Here is a 20,787-nt window from a genome sequence, read left to right on the forward strand (position 1 = left end):
CAAGCTCTTGGATGTAGCTTCCTACAAAACTAATGTTACCTATCGATTGATGAAATGTCCATTGCACTACTATGTGAAGGAAAGACTTGATTTCAAAAACGAAGTTCCATATCAAGCACTCCAAAGCATTAACTGCAAGCTCACTTCTCAAAAGGACTTTGGTGATTCAGTGTACCAAACTACTCGTGATGACAACAAGATTGCCCCTTCAGTCGAAGACAAGGAGTTCATCAAGATTATGGATGAAGAGTTCTTCAAGGACAATTCCAACAGTTGGGTAGCTCCATTACCCTTCCGAGTACCAAGGCTTACTCTCCCTAACAATCGAGAACAAGCTTTAACCAGATTTGCTGCACTTAAGAAAGCTCTCCGTAACAAACCTGAGATGCAAGAGCACTTTCTAGCATTCATGCAGAAAATTTTAGATAACCATCATGCTGAGCCAGCACCAGACCTTAAGAAAGGTGAAGAATGCTGGTACCTTCCGTCCTTTGGAGTCTATCATCCTCGTAAACCGGGGCAAATCAGAATAGTCTTTGACTCAAGCGCTCAGTTCCAGGGAACCTCTTTAAATAACGTTCTTCTAACTGGTCCAAATCTAACGAACAACCTTATAGGAGTGTTGATGCGGTTCAGGAAGGAACCAATTGCCGTGACAGCTGACGTCCAACAGATGTTCCACTGTTTCATAGTCAAAGAGGAACACAGAAATTATCTCAGGTTCTTGTGGCACCGCAAAAATGACATTAATGATCAGGTGATAGATTATCGCATGAGAGTCCATGTCTTTGGAAATAGTCCATCTCCTGCCGTGGCGACTTATGGACTGAGAAAAACAGCGCAGGAAGGTGAAAAGGAATTCGGATCTGACACCAGGCAATTCGTTGAGAGAGATTTTTATGTAGACGATGGCCTGAAATCCTTCTCAACACCTGAAGAAGCCGTCAATTTGATAAAAAGGACCCAACAGCTCCTGTTGACTGCTAACTTGAGACTTCATAAAATCGCATCTAATAGCAGCGAAGAATTGAGGGCTTTCAATCCAGAAGATCACGCTAAGGATTTGAAGAATTTGGACTTGGGAGTAGATTCCCTGCCCATGCAAAGAAGTCTCGGTCTTCTCTGGAATGTAACTTCAGACACATTCACCTTTCAGGTCTCTGACGCTAAGAAGCCATTCACCAGACGTGCAGTCTTGTCAACTGTTAACAGCCTTTACGATCCCCTAGGCTTTGTGACTCCAGTTACCGTCCAAGGGAGATCCATACTTCGTCAGCTTACTGAGAGAGTGACAGATTGGGATGCCCCTCTGCCAGTAGACCTACTGCCTAAATGGGAGAACTGGAGAAACTCCTTGAAGGTACTGGAAGAACTTAATATCCCACGCTGCTATTCACCCACTTCAGTTTCAAGAAGTCTGAGGAAAGAGATTCACATCTTTTGTGATGCATCTACCGAAGCCATAGCGGCTGTGGCTTATCTCAAGATCATAGATCCGTCCGGGAGACCCCATGTCGGGTTTCTACTAGGAAGAGCCAAGTTAGCTCCAAAACCTGCTCACACTATTCCAAGATTAGAATTGTGTGGTGCGACTCTAGCTGTTGAAGTCGCAGAATTCCTGCAAAATGAAATGGATATTGAAATCGATCAGATTAAGTACTACACTGACAGCAAGGTAGTGCTTGGTTATATATGCAACAATGTGAGAAGGTTCTATGTGTATGTGGCCAACAGAGTAGAACGAATAAGGAAAAACAGTAGACCTGAACAATGGAACTATGTCCCGACTGGTTTGAATCCCGCAGACATTGCTACTAGGTCAGTGCCAGCAGTTGTCCTCACACAAACCATCTGGTTTTCAGGACCCAAGTTTTTAATGGACCAGTCTTCTACAAACTCAGAAGAAGATATCGATTTCCACCTGGAGGATCCAGATACTGACCCGGAAATCCGGCCTGAAGTTGTAGCATTGAGTTCCAACATCTGCTCAAGAAGAAATTTGGAGGTAAGACGTTTTGAACGTTTCTCCTCTTGGAAACGGTTGGTGAAGACTATAACAAGATTGATTCATATTGCACAGATTTTCCGCAAATCGAATCAGACATCTTCTTGCCATGGATGGCACACTTGTAAGGAGTCACCCAATGCATTAGAGTATGAGAGGGCTGAGCTGTTCATCATACGTCGTGTGCAAGAAGAAGTCTTTGTGGAAGAGATTAAGTGCTTAAGAGGCAATGGACCAGTCCCAAAATGTAGCCCACTATTCACACTGAACCCAGTGATCGACAACGAGGGCATGCTTCGAGTCGGTGGACGACTGAAAAGGTCAAACCTGCCAGGGAAGGAACAGAACCCCTTGATAATACCAAGAAACCACCATTTGGGAACATTGATTATACAGCATTACCATGAGAGAGTCAAACATCAAGGAAGACACTACACTGAAGGTGCAGTCAGAATTGCAGGGTTCTGGATAGTTGGAGGAAAAAGACAAATAGCCACGATCATTCACAACTGTGTTAAATGTCAGAAGTTACGGGGTAGACAGCAGTTTCAACAGATGGCTGACCTACCTGCAGACAGACTGAGTGAAGATACACCCTTTGCATATGTCGGAATGGATGTGTTTGGACCATGGACAGTAACGGCTAGAAGAAGTCGTGGTGGTCAAGTCAACAGCAAAAGATGGGCTGTAATGTTCACTTGCTTAACTGTAAGAGCTGTGCATATCGAAGTAATCGAGTCAATGGATACTTCGAGCTTTATCAATGCTCTAAGGAGATTTCTTGCTCTAAGAGGTCCCGTGAAGATGTTGGGATCAGATTGTGGAACTAACTTCATTGGTGCTTGCAAAGAGTTACAGATCGACCGACACCAAGTTGGAAATTATTTGAGTGATCTAGGCTGCATGTGGAAATTCAACCCACCACACGCTTCACACATGGGCGGAGCATGGGAACGTATGATTGGGATGGCAAGGCGCATACTGGATTCTATGTTGCTTGATGTGAGTTCTTCACGCCTTACCCATGAAGTACTTACTACATTCCTTGCTGAGGTCGCAGCAATAATCAACTCAAGACCGCTGACAGCTGTATCCACAGACCCAGAATGTCCAACTGTTTTAACTCCAGCTGCATTATTGAGCCGGAAAATTGGACAGATCCCAGCGCCAAAGAGCATCTTTGATGAAAAGGACATATATAAACGTCAATGGAGATATGCTCAATACCTTGCAGATTGTTTCTGGGACAGATGGAGGAGGGAATACCTCACACTTCTTCAAGGACGTAAAAAGTGGCAAACCCAGAAGCCTAACTTAAAGGAAGGGGACCTGGTTCTTCTAAAAGAAAAGCAAACCAATCGGATCCAGTGGCCAGTTGGAGTTATTTCAAAGGCCATTGCTAGTGATGATGGAAAGGTCCGAAGTGTGGAAGTCAGGATTGTAAAGGACGGGAGCCCAAAAACCTTCCTGAGACCAGTCACTGAGACAGTCCTAATTATGCCTGCTTCCAAAAAATTCTGATTCAGTGTTATGTGTAGGAGTCACTTAGACCTCTAGCATAGTTAGCTTAGAGGAGAGGGCTACATAACATTCTACTGTATGCAATGTTAATTGTATGTTTATGGAAAACCATTGTGTAGTGGTATCTCACGATACCAGGCGGGGAGTGTGCTGCCACGCAGCTTTAACTGTCTAGCAGTTGTTATTACATGTTATGTTATGCTATGTTATTGGTATCTTCCTTGCACCCCTGCTGTTTCTGGCTAAATGGTTTCTCCCATCTCCATTTTCCTGCTGTATCTACCATTTTGTTTAGTTGTTATGAGGAGACTGCAGACTGTGGAAGCTGTGTAACTTCATTGTAAATTTACCTATGGAAAAGCCTCTATGTTTATGTCTTTGCTAACTTGAAGCATAAAGAAGCATTGGAGAACACCTCTGGAGTCTTTATTCATTGAGTAAACTATCTGTTAAAGCCATCATTCAACCTGCTGCACACACTTACAGACTGGAGGTCTACAAGAGGGTCACAGGTACAATCGATGCTGAGACAGAACACCTGCCCTGACTCAGTCTAGGTCTGCGATTGATGTAGATGTAGATACTGGATATCTCTCACCCAAACCGGAAACTCTGCTTTCCGCTGCAACTAGGTCCCGCTCTGCTCAGCGACTCCCTCAGCCTGTCAAACGACCTTCCGCTCGGTCACACTACCAAGTCTCCTCCGCGCACACACACCACCCGCCTCAGCTCCAGTGTCCGTCACTAGGCCTCCAGCCTGCTTCTCTGCAAGAGAGCGAAATTGGATCCCGCCCCCCTTTATAAAGACATTCCCAGCAGGCTCCGCGAGTCACATTGCTCCCTGAGAGAAGAGTCTCCTTTCATAGCAGTCTATGGTCCTGGTCCCTCCCGGAACTACATCTCCCATAATTCAAAGTCACTGTCTTTGCAGAACTTTAGTAACAAACAACAGTTTGAACAACATCAGCCGTGCGATCAGGCTACATGTGTATGCTGCCATGTTGGCGTCAGGAAAACACTGTTATGTTTTGATCAAGATTAAATCTGGGTGCTCTCTCCCTCTGATAGATCATCGAATCTAAATTGAGTACAAACTGCTCAACAAATCAGTTCTGTTTTCTTGCTTGGGTATATGAAAAATTACAATTTAAAGGATAAGATCAGCTTTTCTTTTCTAAATCCCAGCTCCCCTATGTACAAATATACTATTAGTGTACTTCTTTTGTAGAAATAAAAAAAGCTTTCGATTAAGGCCCCTTTCACACATACAGTCCGTTCAGTACATCAGTTCAGTCACGTCAAAATGTATCAGTTTTTCATCCATTTTTCATCCAATTTTTCATCCGTTTTTTGTCTGTTTTTCGTCCGTTTTTTATCCGTTTTCTCATCTGTTTTTTTACATCCACTACCAATGCAAAAATGGATGAAAAACTGGCCAATTGTCCATTTACATCCGATTTTCATCTGATCCCTTTTTTTTAACAGAAGAAAAATAGGGCTTTCATCAAATAAACGGATATTGACGGAAACGGATGAAGACGGATGTAAATGGATGATCATCCGTTGTCATCCGTTTTTCCATATGAATCCATTGATGTCCGTTTTTCTTCCGTCAACAGATGGATGAAAAACGGACAAACGGTCTGTATGTGTGAAAGGGCCTTATATTCACACCCCTTACCTTGGTGTCCAGCTGGCTGTATTAAAAAAACTTCTCTATTACTTGCTGGACAGACCTTGGGATACCAGCTGACCTCATTAGTACACACTCTGCAACCTCTACCCTCCTACTCCAGGATATCACCTCACCCCTAATCAGGTGCATGTTTTTCCTATACAATCAGTGAATATCTTTCCCACTTAGGGCTCTTTCACACGATCCGCCTCCGTAGGCGGATCTGTGCTGCTCAGTCGGGATCTATCCACCGATCCCGGCTGAGCCGGCGGATGACAGTTCCGTCTCCACTTGCAGTGTGGAGAGGGAGGTTTCACAGCTCCCGCTGCTCTCTATGGGGGATCAGATGAGAGCGGACCGCCTGTCCGCTCTCATCCGATCCGATCCCTGAACGGATGGAAAAATAGGGTTTCCATCTGTCCAGATTTCACGGACAGGATCGGATACGGATGGCAGCGGGTGTCAGCGGAGGTGTCTCCGCTGACATCCGCTGCCCCATAGAGCTGCATGGAGGATCCAATCAGATCCGCCTAAAAAACTGACAGGCGGATCTGATTGGATCGCCCGTGTGAAAGAGCCCTTAACAAACAGCTACAGATTGTTATTTGGCAGAGTATGCAGGAGCTCAGCGATGAGATAACAGCCCATGTGGATAGGGCTGTAGTATTGAAAACAGGGGGAAGTATGTCCTGGGTTCTGTAAAGCTCACCATACACTATGCAATCTAATTGTACATGTATGTAAATATAAGTGCGCAACCAGTTTTTTGTTATATACTCATAACAACATGAATTGATCTAAATATCAAACCATAAAAATATAATACATTTAAAGTGAAAAAAATAAAAAATGGAAAATTAAGAAAATCAAAATAACCACATGCAGTCCACAGTGAAAAAAAATCAATAACATCCAATAACTCGTGCTCTTAAAATTAAAGAGGGATTTACGGTAGAGGTGCTTCAGCAAAGTGCCTTCCCCACATATACGCATGCCTCTTACCAGAAGGAATGGATCTCAAACTAGTGATCAAACTCGCTCCCACAGATTTCAGTCACCAGAGATATTTCACTCATTAGCTCCTTTTGAGGGCGCTCCCTCTGTGTAAGATTACTGCTCCACTTGTTACAATAAATCTTGTGTGTTCTCCATATATGTGAGACCCTACAGCACTATGCTTTGTATGAATTATGAGGACACACGTAATTCATTGTAGCAAGTAAATAGTCACAGTAAATTGGCGCACAAACACAGTATTTTACAAGTCCTTGCTCTGATAAGAAATGGCAAGCAGTCCTATTGATTTTATTGTTTGTGCACCTATTTACACTTTACATATTTTTTTGTGAAAAAAACATAGGGAAAGCCAGTATCTGGGTGCCCCATATTGTTAAGGAGTGCTTCCAACTTCCAATGAGCCCCAAGCCCATAGACCCCCACAAATACTAGGCTAGGGTTGGCTGTTGGGAAGAAGCCCTTGTCCTCATCAACTGGTACACCCCCATGTTGAGGGCATGTGGAATGGTATGGTTCAGAAGGGTGGGGGGTTTCATGCTGCATGCTTGGATAAGGTTCTGGTATGGGTTTTTGGGCATCCGCACGCTTTTGCATTTTACTGTTTTCTTTTTTAAACGGTTTTTATTGAAGGCAAAAGAAACATGGTACAGCAATATGCAGTGAAAATAGTAGGTACATGCCTAGATAAAACAAGGCACATTAAGATGCAAAACTGCTGTATACAAAACTGCTGTATATAACATACAAACAACATGTAACAAATGCAATACATATATGGGATCGACCCGACGTACCGTCTGGGATGCAATGAGGGTACGCTCAGACTGTAGGTGAGGCCGAGGCCACGCTGCGTGGATGGACCCCCACACAGAAGGGGTCTCAACCAAAACCAAGGTATAGCTCTTAAGTGGGTACGCCAGGGGCCGAGTGGGGGGGGGGGGCATTTTACTGTTTTAACATTTTTTTTGCATGTGTGTTAGAATGCACATAATGAACCAGATCAGTAAAAATCTCCAAACTTTATATATTTTCTTGAATCAGGGACTCAGGGAGAAAAAATGGTCGTAGTTGCAGTGTTACTATCTCACAAGATATTAACGAAATGGTTTATTAAATATATAGATACCCAACATGTCAATCCTTAAAATTGTGCTCAATAATTGCAAACTTCAGTACTAAAAATTGTCCATAGGCAGCGCTTTAAAAGCCTTTACAGGTCATCAGTTTAAAGTAAACAACCTAAAGTGGTTGTAAACACCCAGGTAGGGTTTGTACCTATAGGTAAGCTTATAATAAGTGACAGTAAAACATAAAAACAGTATCTAGGGATACATAGAAAAACACTGTGCAACCCTATGTTTTTAGGGAGCAGCACTTTCTAATAGTCTACATACCATACGGTCAAGTATCGACCGGGGAGCCTAAACAAACAAAAATTGGACACAAAGCAAAAAAAATGGGGTGCCTTAATGGTAACCCCTACAGGTGGTTGTAAACCAAGGCTCAACTCAGGTTAATAAAATGCAAAAGACAATTTTATTGAAATAGACCGATTGACAAACATTAAGCAGTTGCTAAAAAATCCACAGCAACCAGTAAAAAAATACCCGTGGACTTGTTAAGGCTGGTAAAACCACATACACTCACATACACACTTGAAAGGGCCCAACTCCAAGCACCCTACTCCTCTAAATGTGACTGTCCCTCAGACATCCTAAAAAAGTATTGCTGCATACGTGTATAAACTCTTGGCAAGTAAAACTGAATAGACGTGGGACAGTCAAAGCTGGTGGCCATGTGACTCTCCGACTATACTACCCAGACACTAGAGGACATACTTATCAGGTGAATAATGTTGGCTGGACAATAGGATAATAGCAGTTAACCTCCCATTAAAGAAAGTACATATATGTATATATGTGTAGTTGGACAAACAAGGTGTGTTCATAAAGACCTGGACTCCTCTATTAACCCTGTCCATGAGCTATATCAGACTGTATGCAGGCGAGGAGTATTAAGGCCTTAGTAGTCTATAAATGGCGTTGTACAGTCCAGATGGAGTCCACTCTCTTTCATCATTCATAAAATGTCCCAAAAGATGAGTGAGGGCTATCACTGGAGATGGCAATCAAGCTCAGGACCCTGTGATCTTAGAACACTCCCAGTATTGTCCAGTTTCTATCCACTTTCCTCCACAAAGTATACTATGGGGTCAAATGAAGTCAATGACTAGGACAACGGCAGGCTTAGGGACAAAAATATCCTGTAATAGTCTCAACAGTGATCAGGATTGGCAGCGTCACCTTTAAGTGAAGAAGCAGACAGAGCGTTTGAGACAAAATGCTTTCAAAACCCTCTTGTGAGATCCAGTCAGGGTCCACTCTCCTTCAGACAGTGTATTGAGTAGTCAGATATAGTCAGATGACTAAGGCAGCATCACACTTATAGGCACCAATGTCTTGAAAACAGTGTTAGCATAGTCCGATATTAACAGCTTCACCATGGGGTAGGGAAGGTTAGCAGAGTATTAGGAACAACGTCCATAGGGTAATGGCCAGCCAGGCCTAGATAACTTCTTACCCTCCTACTTCAGCTTCCAGATTTCATGTCACCGGCTGTGGTGAAAATGTCCATGTAACACTGCTACAAACTGTGAAACAAATGGGGTCACCCAGGATCTGCTTCAATGTTTGCCGTGCTGTCTGCCATGTCGCGTCGCTAGTATGTCATGTCCTGTTGTACGAAGTGATAGGTGGCAGCCATCAGAGAGATGGCGTGAGGCGGAGGGTTGGCCCAACGCGTGGTGACGCGTCACGTATGCATCAATACTTTTTTAGGATGTCTGAGGGACAGTCACATTTAGAGGAGTAGGGTGCTTGGAGTTGGGCCCTTTCAAGTGTGTATGTGAGTTATGAATGTGGTTTTACCAGCCTTAACAAGTCCACGGGTATTTTTTCACTGGTTCTGTGGATTTTTTAGCGACTGTTTAATGTTTGTCAATCGGTCTATTTCAATAAAATTGTCTTTTGCATTTCATTAACCTGCGTTGAGCCTTGCTTTACAACCACCTGCAGGGGTTGCCATTGAAGCACCCCTGCTTTTTGCTTTTAAGCTTATAATAAGGCCTACCTATAGGTAATGTAAATATCTCCTAAACCTGCACCGTTTAGGAGATACTGTATTTACATTACATGCAGCCAAAGCCGTGAACGCATCGTGAGTGACGTCATCGTGGCTCTGGCCAATCAGATGGCTGGATGGCGCAAACCTGGAAGTAAGACGGCTGAACATGTGCGGCCGTGTTACCAGTGATTGGGCGGCACTGCGGGGCTTCGTTCTAAGGTAAGAATTTCATAATGAGCTAGTATGCGATGCATACTAGCTCATTATGCCTTTTGTCTTCCAGGTTTTTTTTTATTTCCCCTGAGGTTTACAACCTCTTTAAGGAACAGAATGTTTTACCCCCTTAATGATCAAGCCACTGCATAATTTTAACTGACAATTGTGCGGTCGTGCGACGCTGTACCCAAAAAAAATTGATCTTCTTTTTTTCCCACAAATAGAGCTTTCTTTTAGTGGTATTTAATCACTTCTGCAGTTTTTATTTTTTGCACTATAAAAAAAAAAAAGACAAGAAAAAACAATCCTGAAAAAACCCAATATGTTTTACTTTCTGCTATAAAACATTCCCAATAAAAAAAAATAAAAAATAATTTTTTTTCATCAATTTAGACCAATATGTATTCTGATACATATTTTTTGGTAAAAACAAAATATCTCAATAAGTGTATATTGATTGGTTTGCGCAAAATATATTGCGTCTACAAACAAGGAGAAAAATGTATGTAATTTTTATTTTATTTTATTTTTTTCTTACTAGTAATGGCAGCGATCAGTGATTTTTAGCGGGACTGTGACATTATTGCGGACAGATCGGACATCTAACTGATACTTTTGAGGGGACCAGTAACATTACTACAGTAATCAGTGCTAAAAATATGCACTGTTATTGTATTAATGACACTGGCAGGGAAGGGGTTAACACCAGGGGCGATCGAAGGGATAAATGTGAGCCTAGGGGATGCTTTCTAACTGTGTGGGGGGATTTACTCACTGGATGAACACAGGATCCCTGTGTTCATCACTGACAGAACAGCGGTCTGCCTTGTTTACATTGGCAGACCGCCGTTCTGTCTCCATGAGGATGGATTGTGGGTGCCCACCAGATATAGCGTCCGCCGGACCCACTGATTGGCTCCCCCTCCGGCAGCCCACACACGCTCCCACTATCTGCTACATGAAGCAACGTACAAAGCTGACCTGCTGCAGTAAAACTACGGCGGCTGGTCGGCAAGTGGTTAACCAATAGAACTATTGCTATCACTTTGCCATGCATGGCAATATCTAACATTTGTAGCACAAACGTCATTTTCATAAATCACCTCACCAGACACAAGTGTATAGGTATGTACAGTATGTGTGTGTACATGGTGGGGCTTTAAGCATAGTATTTTGAATACTTTTTTTTTTTGTTACTTTTGATTTACGTAAAGTGAGAGGTTCCACTCTTCCTCCTCCTCCAACCTCATCTTCCATATTTGGAATCTTTTTTTTTTGTGCGGTGGGGGGGGGGGGGTGGGTACCTAGTTTTGGCAGGTACTTCATTCCACTTCCACTCGGATTGCCTAGGCCTCCATGCCCACAACCTTCTAGGACATGTCACAGGTTCCAGGAGGCTGTGGGACCATTCAAAGGGCACAGTTCAGCTTGTGGATATGCAGTGGGAAGCTGGCTGTGAAGCTGCAAGGAGTCACAGTTGGCTTCCCACACTAAACATGCCAGCAAAAACACCAACGAACTGGCCCAGGTTTAGACGCCGTTGGAACTCTGAACAGGTAAGTATCTGTTTATTAAAGTCAATAGCTACATTTTTGTAGTTGCTGACTTTTTTAGAACCTGACTGAAGCTCCACTTTTACTTTATTGGTATCACATAAAAGACCAATAGTCTCTATATGATAGAATATTTAAAGTGACTGGTTCTCTTTTAGTAAGACAACTGGTAGACCCCTGATATCTCCCCTACACTCCATTGAATCTAATGGAGCACAGATTGTGCTTATCCCAGCCAGAGTAGCCAGGAAAACCTGGAATTGATGTAATTGGATCAGAAAATGGATGTTCACTAAGTTCTCTCCATTCTAACCAGTAACACTCACCATGCCTGTACCAGTGGAGCCTAGACATACTATGTTCAGGGGTCTGTAAAAGTAACATGGTGGTCTAATAGCTGCCAGATTCACTTCCACAAAAAAGCTGAAACTTAGTTGAGAAAGTATATACCGCCTTACATTTGTAGCACCCTCCAAGGTAGGTGTTAGGTAAATTATAGTGGGGCCTTGCCTGCTTAACAGCACTGTATCCCAATGAGGGCTCTCATTGGGCAGTGGAGGAAACCTGGCCAATAGCACATTAGGGCTTGTATCCATCCTAGAAGGGCAGATTCTGCTGCACAGCAGTCTAGGAGGGGGTATAAGTCTGTGGGGCACACATGTCAGATTGTATTTGGTGAGAAGCAGAGTCCCAGAAGGTAGGTGATGGCTGTTTCTCCTCCTGTCAAGAGGAATCGGGTATCCCAGGTGGTTTGCCTGAGGGTATACAGGGCTGAGCTGAGCTGCAGAGAAGGATCCAGTGTGCTGAGGACCAGCAGAGCTGTTGAGGGACAAGTTTCAAGAAAGCATTCTGAGTCGTGAGTACTGCAAACTGCCCCTGGGGTCTGCCGAGAAGAGGGATCCAGGAGCTAGCTAGCCAGGCAGCGGTGACAGTAAAGGGGGTTCCAGAGTTAACCCTGAAGAGTAAAGGGGGTGCCAGCGGTGGGCCCTGAAGTGTAAAGTGTTAAGTGTTACAGCAGTAATTGCAAGTGGCTACCTCAGTCAGGGAGGACTGGAGGAAGCAGTGAAAAAGGACTTTTGAGCTAACAGTAGTGTCAGAAGTCAGTTTCAGTTCAGTGACAGCAAGCCAGTGTTCACAAGCATCAGTAAGCATTGGTCGGCATTTAGCCAGCGTCAAGTCAGCGCTAGAAGGCATTTTTTCTCAAGTGTCCCATTCTTGTAACTAGTTGAGCCAGAGGAGTATCCCACTCATTCCCTTCTCCCATCCAAGTTCCTAAAATAAACTAAAAACCAAAGATGCTGGACTGGTCATTGTCTTAGTATTTACACTTGGGCAATGAGCTTAAATGTGCTGTTGGTGTTAACGGTAACCATGACAGACCAATATCCAGCACTGATGCTGGAAATACTGCTACACATTGGTGGCAGAAAAATTTGGTAAACAGAATAATGGTCTCTTTTGAGACTAACTTTAGAGAAGAAGGCAACAAAGGTATTTGATTAGAGATTATACAATATCCTAAAGACTTGGGGGGTCTGTCCGTTCTGAATACCCAGATGTACTTTTTAGCCTCCCAAATGCAGCCTCTTTATGGATGGGAGCTCAGATTTATTCAAACAAAATATTTAGGTGCTTTTTCATGATCAGAACCCACTAAATGTCATTACTTTGAATGCCTAATGCCATAAACATGACCCTTGTGACCCCACATTCTTACTAATGGCAAAGGTATGGGGAAGTTAGTAAGCAACTACTGCGCATGGAGCAAATTATGAGACTAACATCTATTTGTCTAAATGCTTCCTTGACAGACTAGCTAAACTCCAAGAACCTAAAATGTGGAAGGCATCTGGGGCTATTCTTCAGCATCTTTATGGGATAGTAATTGTAATCATTCCAGCTGTTTGAATTTTCTCACATCTTGTCAAAGGTTTAAAATCCCACGTATGTGTCTACTTACTATACATTGTGTCCTTCCCTTTGTTTTGTAGAGGGACACTCTGCTGGGCAACCTATCAGAGGAGATATGGGAGGAAGTCTTGCAACTGTTAACCTAAATGTCTCTATCCCTTACTCACAGCTTGACACAATTTTTTTACATTTCATAGGGTTTATTGTATCTTACAAAGGATAGGGATGCATGATTCTCTTTATTTAAGCTGTGTTACATGTGGCTCTCATCAATGAAATTTCATGAATGCCCTTAGCTAGTGAGATACTGGGGTAATTTATGATTTATTGCATATTCAAGGTGTATCCTTGCAACACTGCTTTAACGTCTATCCTGGGATACTTTAGATCACCTTATCTAATTCATACACAACCCTTGCAATCTCCAGGTCCCTGTTTTTGGCATGTAGGGTGATAGTCTTCAGGCTGCATTCACACCTGGGCATTTTGAATTTTAAAATGCCCAGATGTGAATGCAGCCTGAAAAGCTTCAACTATACCACATTTAAAAACAGACTGGGCTTCTGAAATAAATAAATTGATTACCTATGTGACAAACACTTGTGATAGAGATTTACGAAAAATCTTGTTACTTCATTTCATTCAATTACTTCAATATGGTTTATGTACAGTAGTTGGATGTGACAGGTGGTCAGGGGAGACACACTTCTTGAGGTGCCCTTGTCAAAGTTACCTCATTGCAGGGGTGGATTTTGCATTGAATTTACTTGATGTCTCCTTGATCTTTGCCTTTGTATGTATGGTATGTATACAACTTACTGTGAAAATTGCTTTATTATTGTTTCATTTGTTTTTGTAAATAGATTGTATATTTTAGTTAAAAAGACAGAGTGAGAGGGAGAGAGAGATAGTAGCAATTATAAATGATTTTGTCATCTTTTTATAGCTAAAGCACATTTTTATTTAAAGGGTAAGTTTACCTTTTACAGAAAATCTGTAAGGTGAACTTACACTGGACCCCCTCCCCATCCTCCCTGTCCCGCTATATTGTAGTCCCACAATCTCCCGCTGTGAGACATCAGGTCGTGGATTAAGCACTTTGGGGATTTGAAATCTCCAGGGCTGAAGTCTCCTATATGTACCCTTCAGGGTGTACAGATAGGAGGCATTCTAATTGGATCGTCACATGGACGGCACTGACCAATCAGAACCCGCCTAGACCTTCCTGTCAGCGCTGGAGATTTTCTGTTAAGGTGAACTTACACTTTAAAGACTTTGTTGGCATCTGTGGACAGCAGCTTAACCAGGCATAACCTTATGTAATAACTAGTAGTGAGGGAACAAGTAACATGTGTAATGTGTGATGTGTGACTATACACACAGTGGGGTTGGTTTACTAAAATTGGAGAGTGCAAAATCTGGTGCAACTGTGCATGGTAGCCAATCAGGTTCTAACTTCAGCTTGTTAACCACTTTAAGACCGGAGGATTTGGCTGCTCCATGACCAGGCCCTATTTTGCAATTCGGCACTGTGTGAATTTAATGGACAATTGTGCGGTCGTGCTGTACCCAAACTAAATTGATGTCCTTTTTTTCCCACAAACAGAGCTTTCTTTTGGTGGTATTTGATCACCCAGTGCAATTTTTATTTTTTGCGCTATAAACAAAAAAAAGAGCGCCAATTTTGAAAAAATACCAATATTTTTCATTCTTTTACATGAAATTCTCAAAAAAAATGTAAAAATCTAAATTTTTTAACATTTTAGGCCAATTTGTTTTCTGCTACATATTTTTGGTAAAAAAAAATTGCAATAAGCGTATTTTGATTGGTTTGTGCAAAAGTTATTGTGTTTACTAACTACGGGAAAGATTTATGTCATTTATATTGTTTTTTTTTTTGTTTTTTTTACTAGTAATGTCAGCGATCTGTGATTTTTTGCTGGACCGTGACATTGCGGCGGACAGATTGGACCCCTAACTGACATTTTTGACACCTTTGGGGGTACCAGTGACATTACTACAGTAATCAGTGCTAAAAATATGCACTGTTACTGTAAAAATGACACTGGCAGTGAAGGGGTTAACAGTATGGGTGATCAAGGGATTAAATGGGACCCTAGGGGCGTGATTCTAACTGTGGGGGGCGTGGCTTGTGAAGTTATCGCAGAGACATGCGATCCTATATAGCAGGATCACATGACATCTGTGATAACTTCAGGGAGAAGTACAGACAGCTGTGTTTACATCAGCCATCTGTCCTTCGCTGTCAGGGGGGTAGATCGCGAATGGAGCCGCCTGTCACGCCCCCTAGCTTCTCCCAGGTGAGTGCTGTACATGTACGGGACTTTGCCTAGGAGAGCCAGACTGCCGCCGTACGGTCGACAAGTGGTTAAATTAGGCTTTGACCAGAAAAAAAACATAGGAGCAGATTGTTTTCTATGCAGAGCTGCACCAGATTTTGCACTCTTAAGTTTTATAAAATCAGCCCTTCAGTTTATGGATTATATATTAACCAATTAATCCCCAGCCCTATTTCGGACGCTTTTTGTTTACAAGTTAAAATCAGTATTTTTTCCTAGAAAACTTCTTAGAACCCCCAAACATTATATATATTATTTTAGCAAAGACTCTGAAGAATCAAATGGCGGTCAATGCAATATTTTTTGTCACGCGGTATTTGCGCAGCGGTCTTTAAAACGACATTTTTTTTGAAAAATTTTGAAAAATCACATTTCACTGCATTTAAAAAATACTAAACAGTAAAGTTAGCCCATTTTTTTGTATATTGTGAAAGATGATGTCATGCCGAGTAAATAGATACCCAACATGTTACGGTTTAAAATTGCGCACACCCGTGGAATGGCGACAAACTGCGGTCAATAGAACTCTCAATAGGCGACGTTTTACATTTTTTAACGGTTACCAGTTTAAAGTTAGAGTGTAGCTCTTTTTTTTAAATTATTGCTCACGCTCTGGCGATCGCGGCGATTCCTCACATGTGTGGTTTGAACAGCGATTTCATTTGCGGCTCTACTTCCGTATATGTTTTTTTTGTGCGCGAGCTAACGGTGATGGCGGCGGCTAAAAATTTTTTTTTTACTATTTATTTTTATTTTTTTCTAACTTTATTACAGGTTTAAAAAAAAAAAAAATCTGATCACTTTTATTGCTGTCACAAGCAATGTAAACATCCCTTGTGACACCAATATGCAGTGACAGGTACTCTTGTTGGAGGGATCGAGGGTCTAAAAGACCCTAGACCCCTCCACTACACTTTCATGTATGCAACCGGCGTTTTTGCATACAGCCGTTTTTTAAATTTGCCGCCTTTTGCAGCACAGTAACCCAGAAGTGACGTCATGGACGCCACCTCCGGGTTACGTCATCGGATTCTCCATCCAGCCGGCGGACGTGCCGGCTGGGTGCTCGGGTCTCCCGGTGGGACGGGGGTCCCGTTAAAAGTCACAGAAGACGGCGGAAGGGGGGGGGAGTCCCCTCCGGCTCACCTGGGTAATGATCGAGGCATCATCCCGGTATAACCCAGCAAAGTTACCCGACGTACCCCTACGTCACTTTGCGGTAAGTGGTTAATATTACATGTTTTCCATGTACACTTTTAATCTAAGCTTACATTTCACACCTACATTTTTAACCCTGAGCTTATCATCTTGCAATGCTTTAACTTTTAATTTTATCTTGTTTGTATCCGTAAACATTTGGTGTCATCTTACTAGCCAACATTTTTCAAGAATTATGATATATATATATATATATATATATATATATATATATATATATACATATATATAAAACGCATTCCAAATTGGCAGGCCATGCCAAGCAGTTTTTCATCCTCTAATACTGGCTGGCCAGGGGTTATCACAAACTATACTATGACAACGAAGCCAGTGCTAGAATGTACACAAACTGGGGTTGATTTACTAAAACTGCTAAATCTGGTGCAGCTATGCATAGAAATCAATCAGGTTCCAGGTTTTTATTGTCAAAGCCTAATTAAACAAGCTGAAGTTAGAAGCTGAAGAAGCTGAATTATCTACTAAAGACAGTATTTGTCTATTTTCTGTCTGTGTTGCAGTTAGACAGTTCTACTCAAATCTGGTCTTGTAAAATGTCAGCAGGACATAAAGTGGGGGTAAAGCATTCTAATGCCCCCCTAGATAGCAGTGGTTCTAAAGCCCCGTACACACGCTAAGAATTTCGGCCGACCGATCGTCCGTCTTTTGTCGAGAGTGCGTGTCCATGATGTTGGAATGTGTTCTTGTCAGGGAATCAATACCCTGTGCAGGCGCACTGGCGCCGCCGACCAGCGAATGCCTATGCGCTTGCGTGTACAAAGAGGCACCTTGAATAGCTGGAGGCTACCTTACAATAGCTCAAGGCTACCTTGCAGTAGTTCGATGCTACCTTGCAGTAGTTCGAGGCTACCTTGGAATAGTCAGAGGCTACCTTGGAATAGTTAGAGGCTACCTCAGTATAGCTCGAGGCTACCAAATTGGCCTATTTAAACACAGCTGTCACTACAGGAAGTTGCTGTGTTATCTTCAGCTCTCCTGTTTCCTGTGTCTGTTTGTATTCTGCTGTTGCTGTTTACCTGACCCAGCTTGTCTTTGGATTCTGATTACCTGCTGCCCGCCTTGACCTTGGCTTTTCCTGACTATTCTCCTGCCTGATCCTGATCTGTTTATCCGCTACCGGCTATTGGTCCTGGACCTGATCCTGGCTCCACCAGGGAATCCGGGGGACCGCGACCTGGTGTTAGCAAGCAGCCAAATCCATCCCCACCATCTGGGGCCCTGGTGAAAACCGGCTAACACTTAGACTCCGAGCCTCTGGTGAACCTGTGCCACGCCAGTTACCCGGTAAGCCACTCCTCTTACGTCAGGCTCTGCCACATTACCCTGTGACAGTTCTAGACTGCCAGAATTTTGTCGTCCGACAAAAGAATAAGTATCTACGTACTACATTATAAAAGTGAAAGTCAGTTTGTGGACGTGACCCTTCTGGGCATCTTTTGCTGATTTCGGTAGCATTTGTTTGGTTAACGACATTTCGCAATAAACGAGACATTGTTAGATGACCAAATATGATGACCGATGATGCTACTCTTGCTGTTGTTGGGGAGGGAGTAATTGATCTAAGCCGAGTTCTTGGCAAGAAAAGGAGGAGCTCCTGGTCCAAAAATTGGTTGCTCAACCATGAGCAATTTTCCCACATGTCCTTGCTGCGGGAGCTCCAAGAAAATAATCCTGATGACTTCAGGAATTATCTGAGAATGACGGATCCCAGTTTTAACCGTCTTCTCGCCTTGGTGTCCCCCTATATATTCGTAAGCAGGATACATGTATGTGGGTTGCAATTACTCCTGAGCAAAGGCTAATTGCAACATTGAAGTATCTTGCAACAGGGAGAAGCTTGCAGGATCTCAAGTTTACCACTGGTATCTCCCCCCAAGCTCTTGGAGTCATCATCGCTGAGACGTGCTCTGCTATCATTAAAGTGTTGCAGAAGGACTAAATCAAGGTATGTTTATTGATTTTCAATTACATTCTATGTGTTTGTCATGTCAACATAATTTTGTTTATTTTTGATGTACATCAAATTACATATTTCTTTATTTTGTAATTGCCCTCTGGCCTCATGCACATTGTTCTAATGCTCTTTTTTACTTTAAGCATTTTTACAATTAGCCAGTAACCACCCCAGCATCCTCTTCTATGTGTCTATCAACGCATAGCCTGTTAACAGTATTTTTTATATGTGTCATTTTCTGACGTTCCCAGAATCCATTCTCCCTTTTTTTAGTGTATGTTTCTTTTCTGCTGTAAAAACGTCCAGTGTGCACAAGGCCTTAATAATGTTTAAAAGTATAGTTCTACCCACCCATGCTAAATATAAAAGTCAGCATATAAAAATACTGTAGCTGGTGACTTAGAATATTATGACATTAGGAGGCGAGTTTTAAATGTATGTAGATGTGCTACAAAAAAATGCTACACATTCCCTTCATTTTGTTCTTATCTTTATGTTGCATAAGCATTTGTGTGCCAAATGTGTGTGTAATAATGTGATGTGCACAAGCACTATTTTTTTTTTCCTACAGTTTCCGACCAACCCAGAGCAGTGACAGGAAGTTGCTGCCCAGTTTCAGGAGCAATGGGATTTTCCAAACTGTGGGGGAGCTATCGATGGCAAGCACGTCCGCATCATCCCACCACCTAACTCTGGCTCTTATTATTTTAATTATAAGGGTTTTTTCAGCATTGTAATGCTTGCCATTGTCAATGCAAACTATGAGTTTATTTTTTTGTACATTGGCAAGAATGGGCGAAACTCTGATGGCGGAGTCATCGATCAAACAGAGTTTGCTCGGCGGCTACAAAATGGCACTCTAAACTTGCCTTCCTGTGACCAAACTTTTGAGGGCCTTAATTTTGTTTTTGTGGCAGATGAAGCCTTTGCTCTTGGGAAACATATTCTCAAGCCATTTCCTCTGCAAAACCTCACCCCCGAGCAAAGGATCTTCAATTATCGTCTCTCCCGTGCCAGAAGAGTGGTTGAAAATCCTTTTGGAATTATGTCCAATCTATTTAGACTGTTTCTGACCTCTATTAATCTGGCATTATATAAGATCAATCACATTGTCCTCTGCTGCTGCATCCTTCATAATTTTTTACGCAGGCATGCAGAAAGATATGTCACCTCTCTGCCAATTGACAGTGACCCTGCCATGCCAGGGTCTAGTGTAGAGGCTGAAGGACATAGGGCTGTTGATCCTATGACGCCCATTGAGGTAGCCCGTTCTGGCTTGGCCTCCAGAAGTGAGCGGGATTTGCGACAAAAATATCTGGAATATTTTGTTTGGTCAAGTTCATCAGAAACTAACTAATACTTAATACCTACCCTGTGCATTGTTGTGTGTAACCTGCTTGCCCTTAGCAGTGGCGGCCGGTGTGTTGGGGACGCAGGAGTTCAATGGGGCTTTTTTTTTGCATCACCTGATTAGAGCTTTAGGCTCTAATAGGGCTATGCAAAGGGTGGACCCGGGGCGCAGAGCAGTGCACCCTGACTCCACCCATTGTGTGACAATAGCGAATGAAAATTCGCTATTGTCACACAGATCCTCCTCCCGGCCAATCAGGGAGATGGTCTAATACCTGATTCCTGATTGGCCTCAAGGCAAACCCCATGCCATTGGCCGAGGAGGAAGCGGAAGCGGGAGTGGGAGGACCCGAGGAGACGCGCCGGGGGACTGAGGAGAAGCCGCGCCGCCGCCGATGCTGCTTCTGCTGCTGATGATGATCCAGGTAAGTGCACTGGATTGAAGGGGGCACGCACGCTGGTCTCTGCATTGAAGGGGGCATGTATGCTGGTCACTACATTGAAGGGGGCATGTATGCTGGTCACTACATTGAAGGGGGCATGTACGCTGGTCACTACATTGAAGGGGGCATGTACGCTGGTCACTACATTGAAGGGGGAATGTACGCTGGTCACTACATTGAAGGGGGCATGTATGCTGGTCACTACATTGAATGGGGGCATGTATGCTGGTCACTGCACTGAAGGAGGCATGTACGCTGGTCACTGCATTGAAGGGGGCATGTACGCTGGTCACTACATTGAAGGGGGCATGTATGCTGGTCACTACATTGTAGGGGGCATGTACACTGTCACTACATTGAAGGGGGCATGTATGCTGATCACTGCATTGAAGGGGGCATGTACGCTGGTCACTACATTGAAGG

General features: G+C 43.0%; 1 protein-coding gene across 1 annotated transcript; it reads left to right on the top strand.

Moving 5' to 3' along the window:
- Window positions 1–514: 514 nt before the first annotated feature.
- LOC309550605 (uncharacterized protein) lies at window positions 515–19,928 on the top strand (the record flags this gene model as incomplete). The annotated part of the gene is made up of 3 exons (XM_082250948.1): window positions 515–1,016; window positions 1,494–2,005; window positions 19,290–19,928. The coding sequence occupies exons 1-3, from the start codon at window positions 626–628 to the stop codon at window positions 19,926–19,928; spliced, it is 1,542 nt and encodes a 513-aa protein (XP_082107074.1). The 5' UTR covers window positions 515–625.
- Between the last annotated feature and the right edge of the window lie 859 nt (window positions 19,929–20,787).

Source organism: Pelophylax lessonae (genome assembly GCF_965119305.1).
Source record: "Pelophylax lessonae genome assembly, chromosome: 3".
Lineage (NCBI taxonomy): Eukaryota > Metazoa > Chordata > Amphibia > Anura > Ranidae > Pelophylax > Pelophylax lessonae.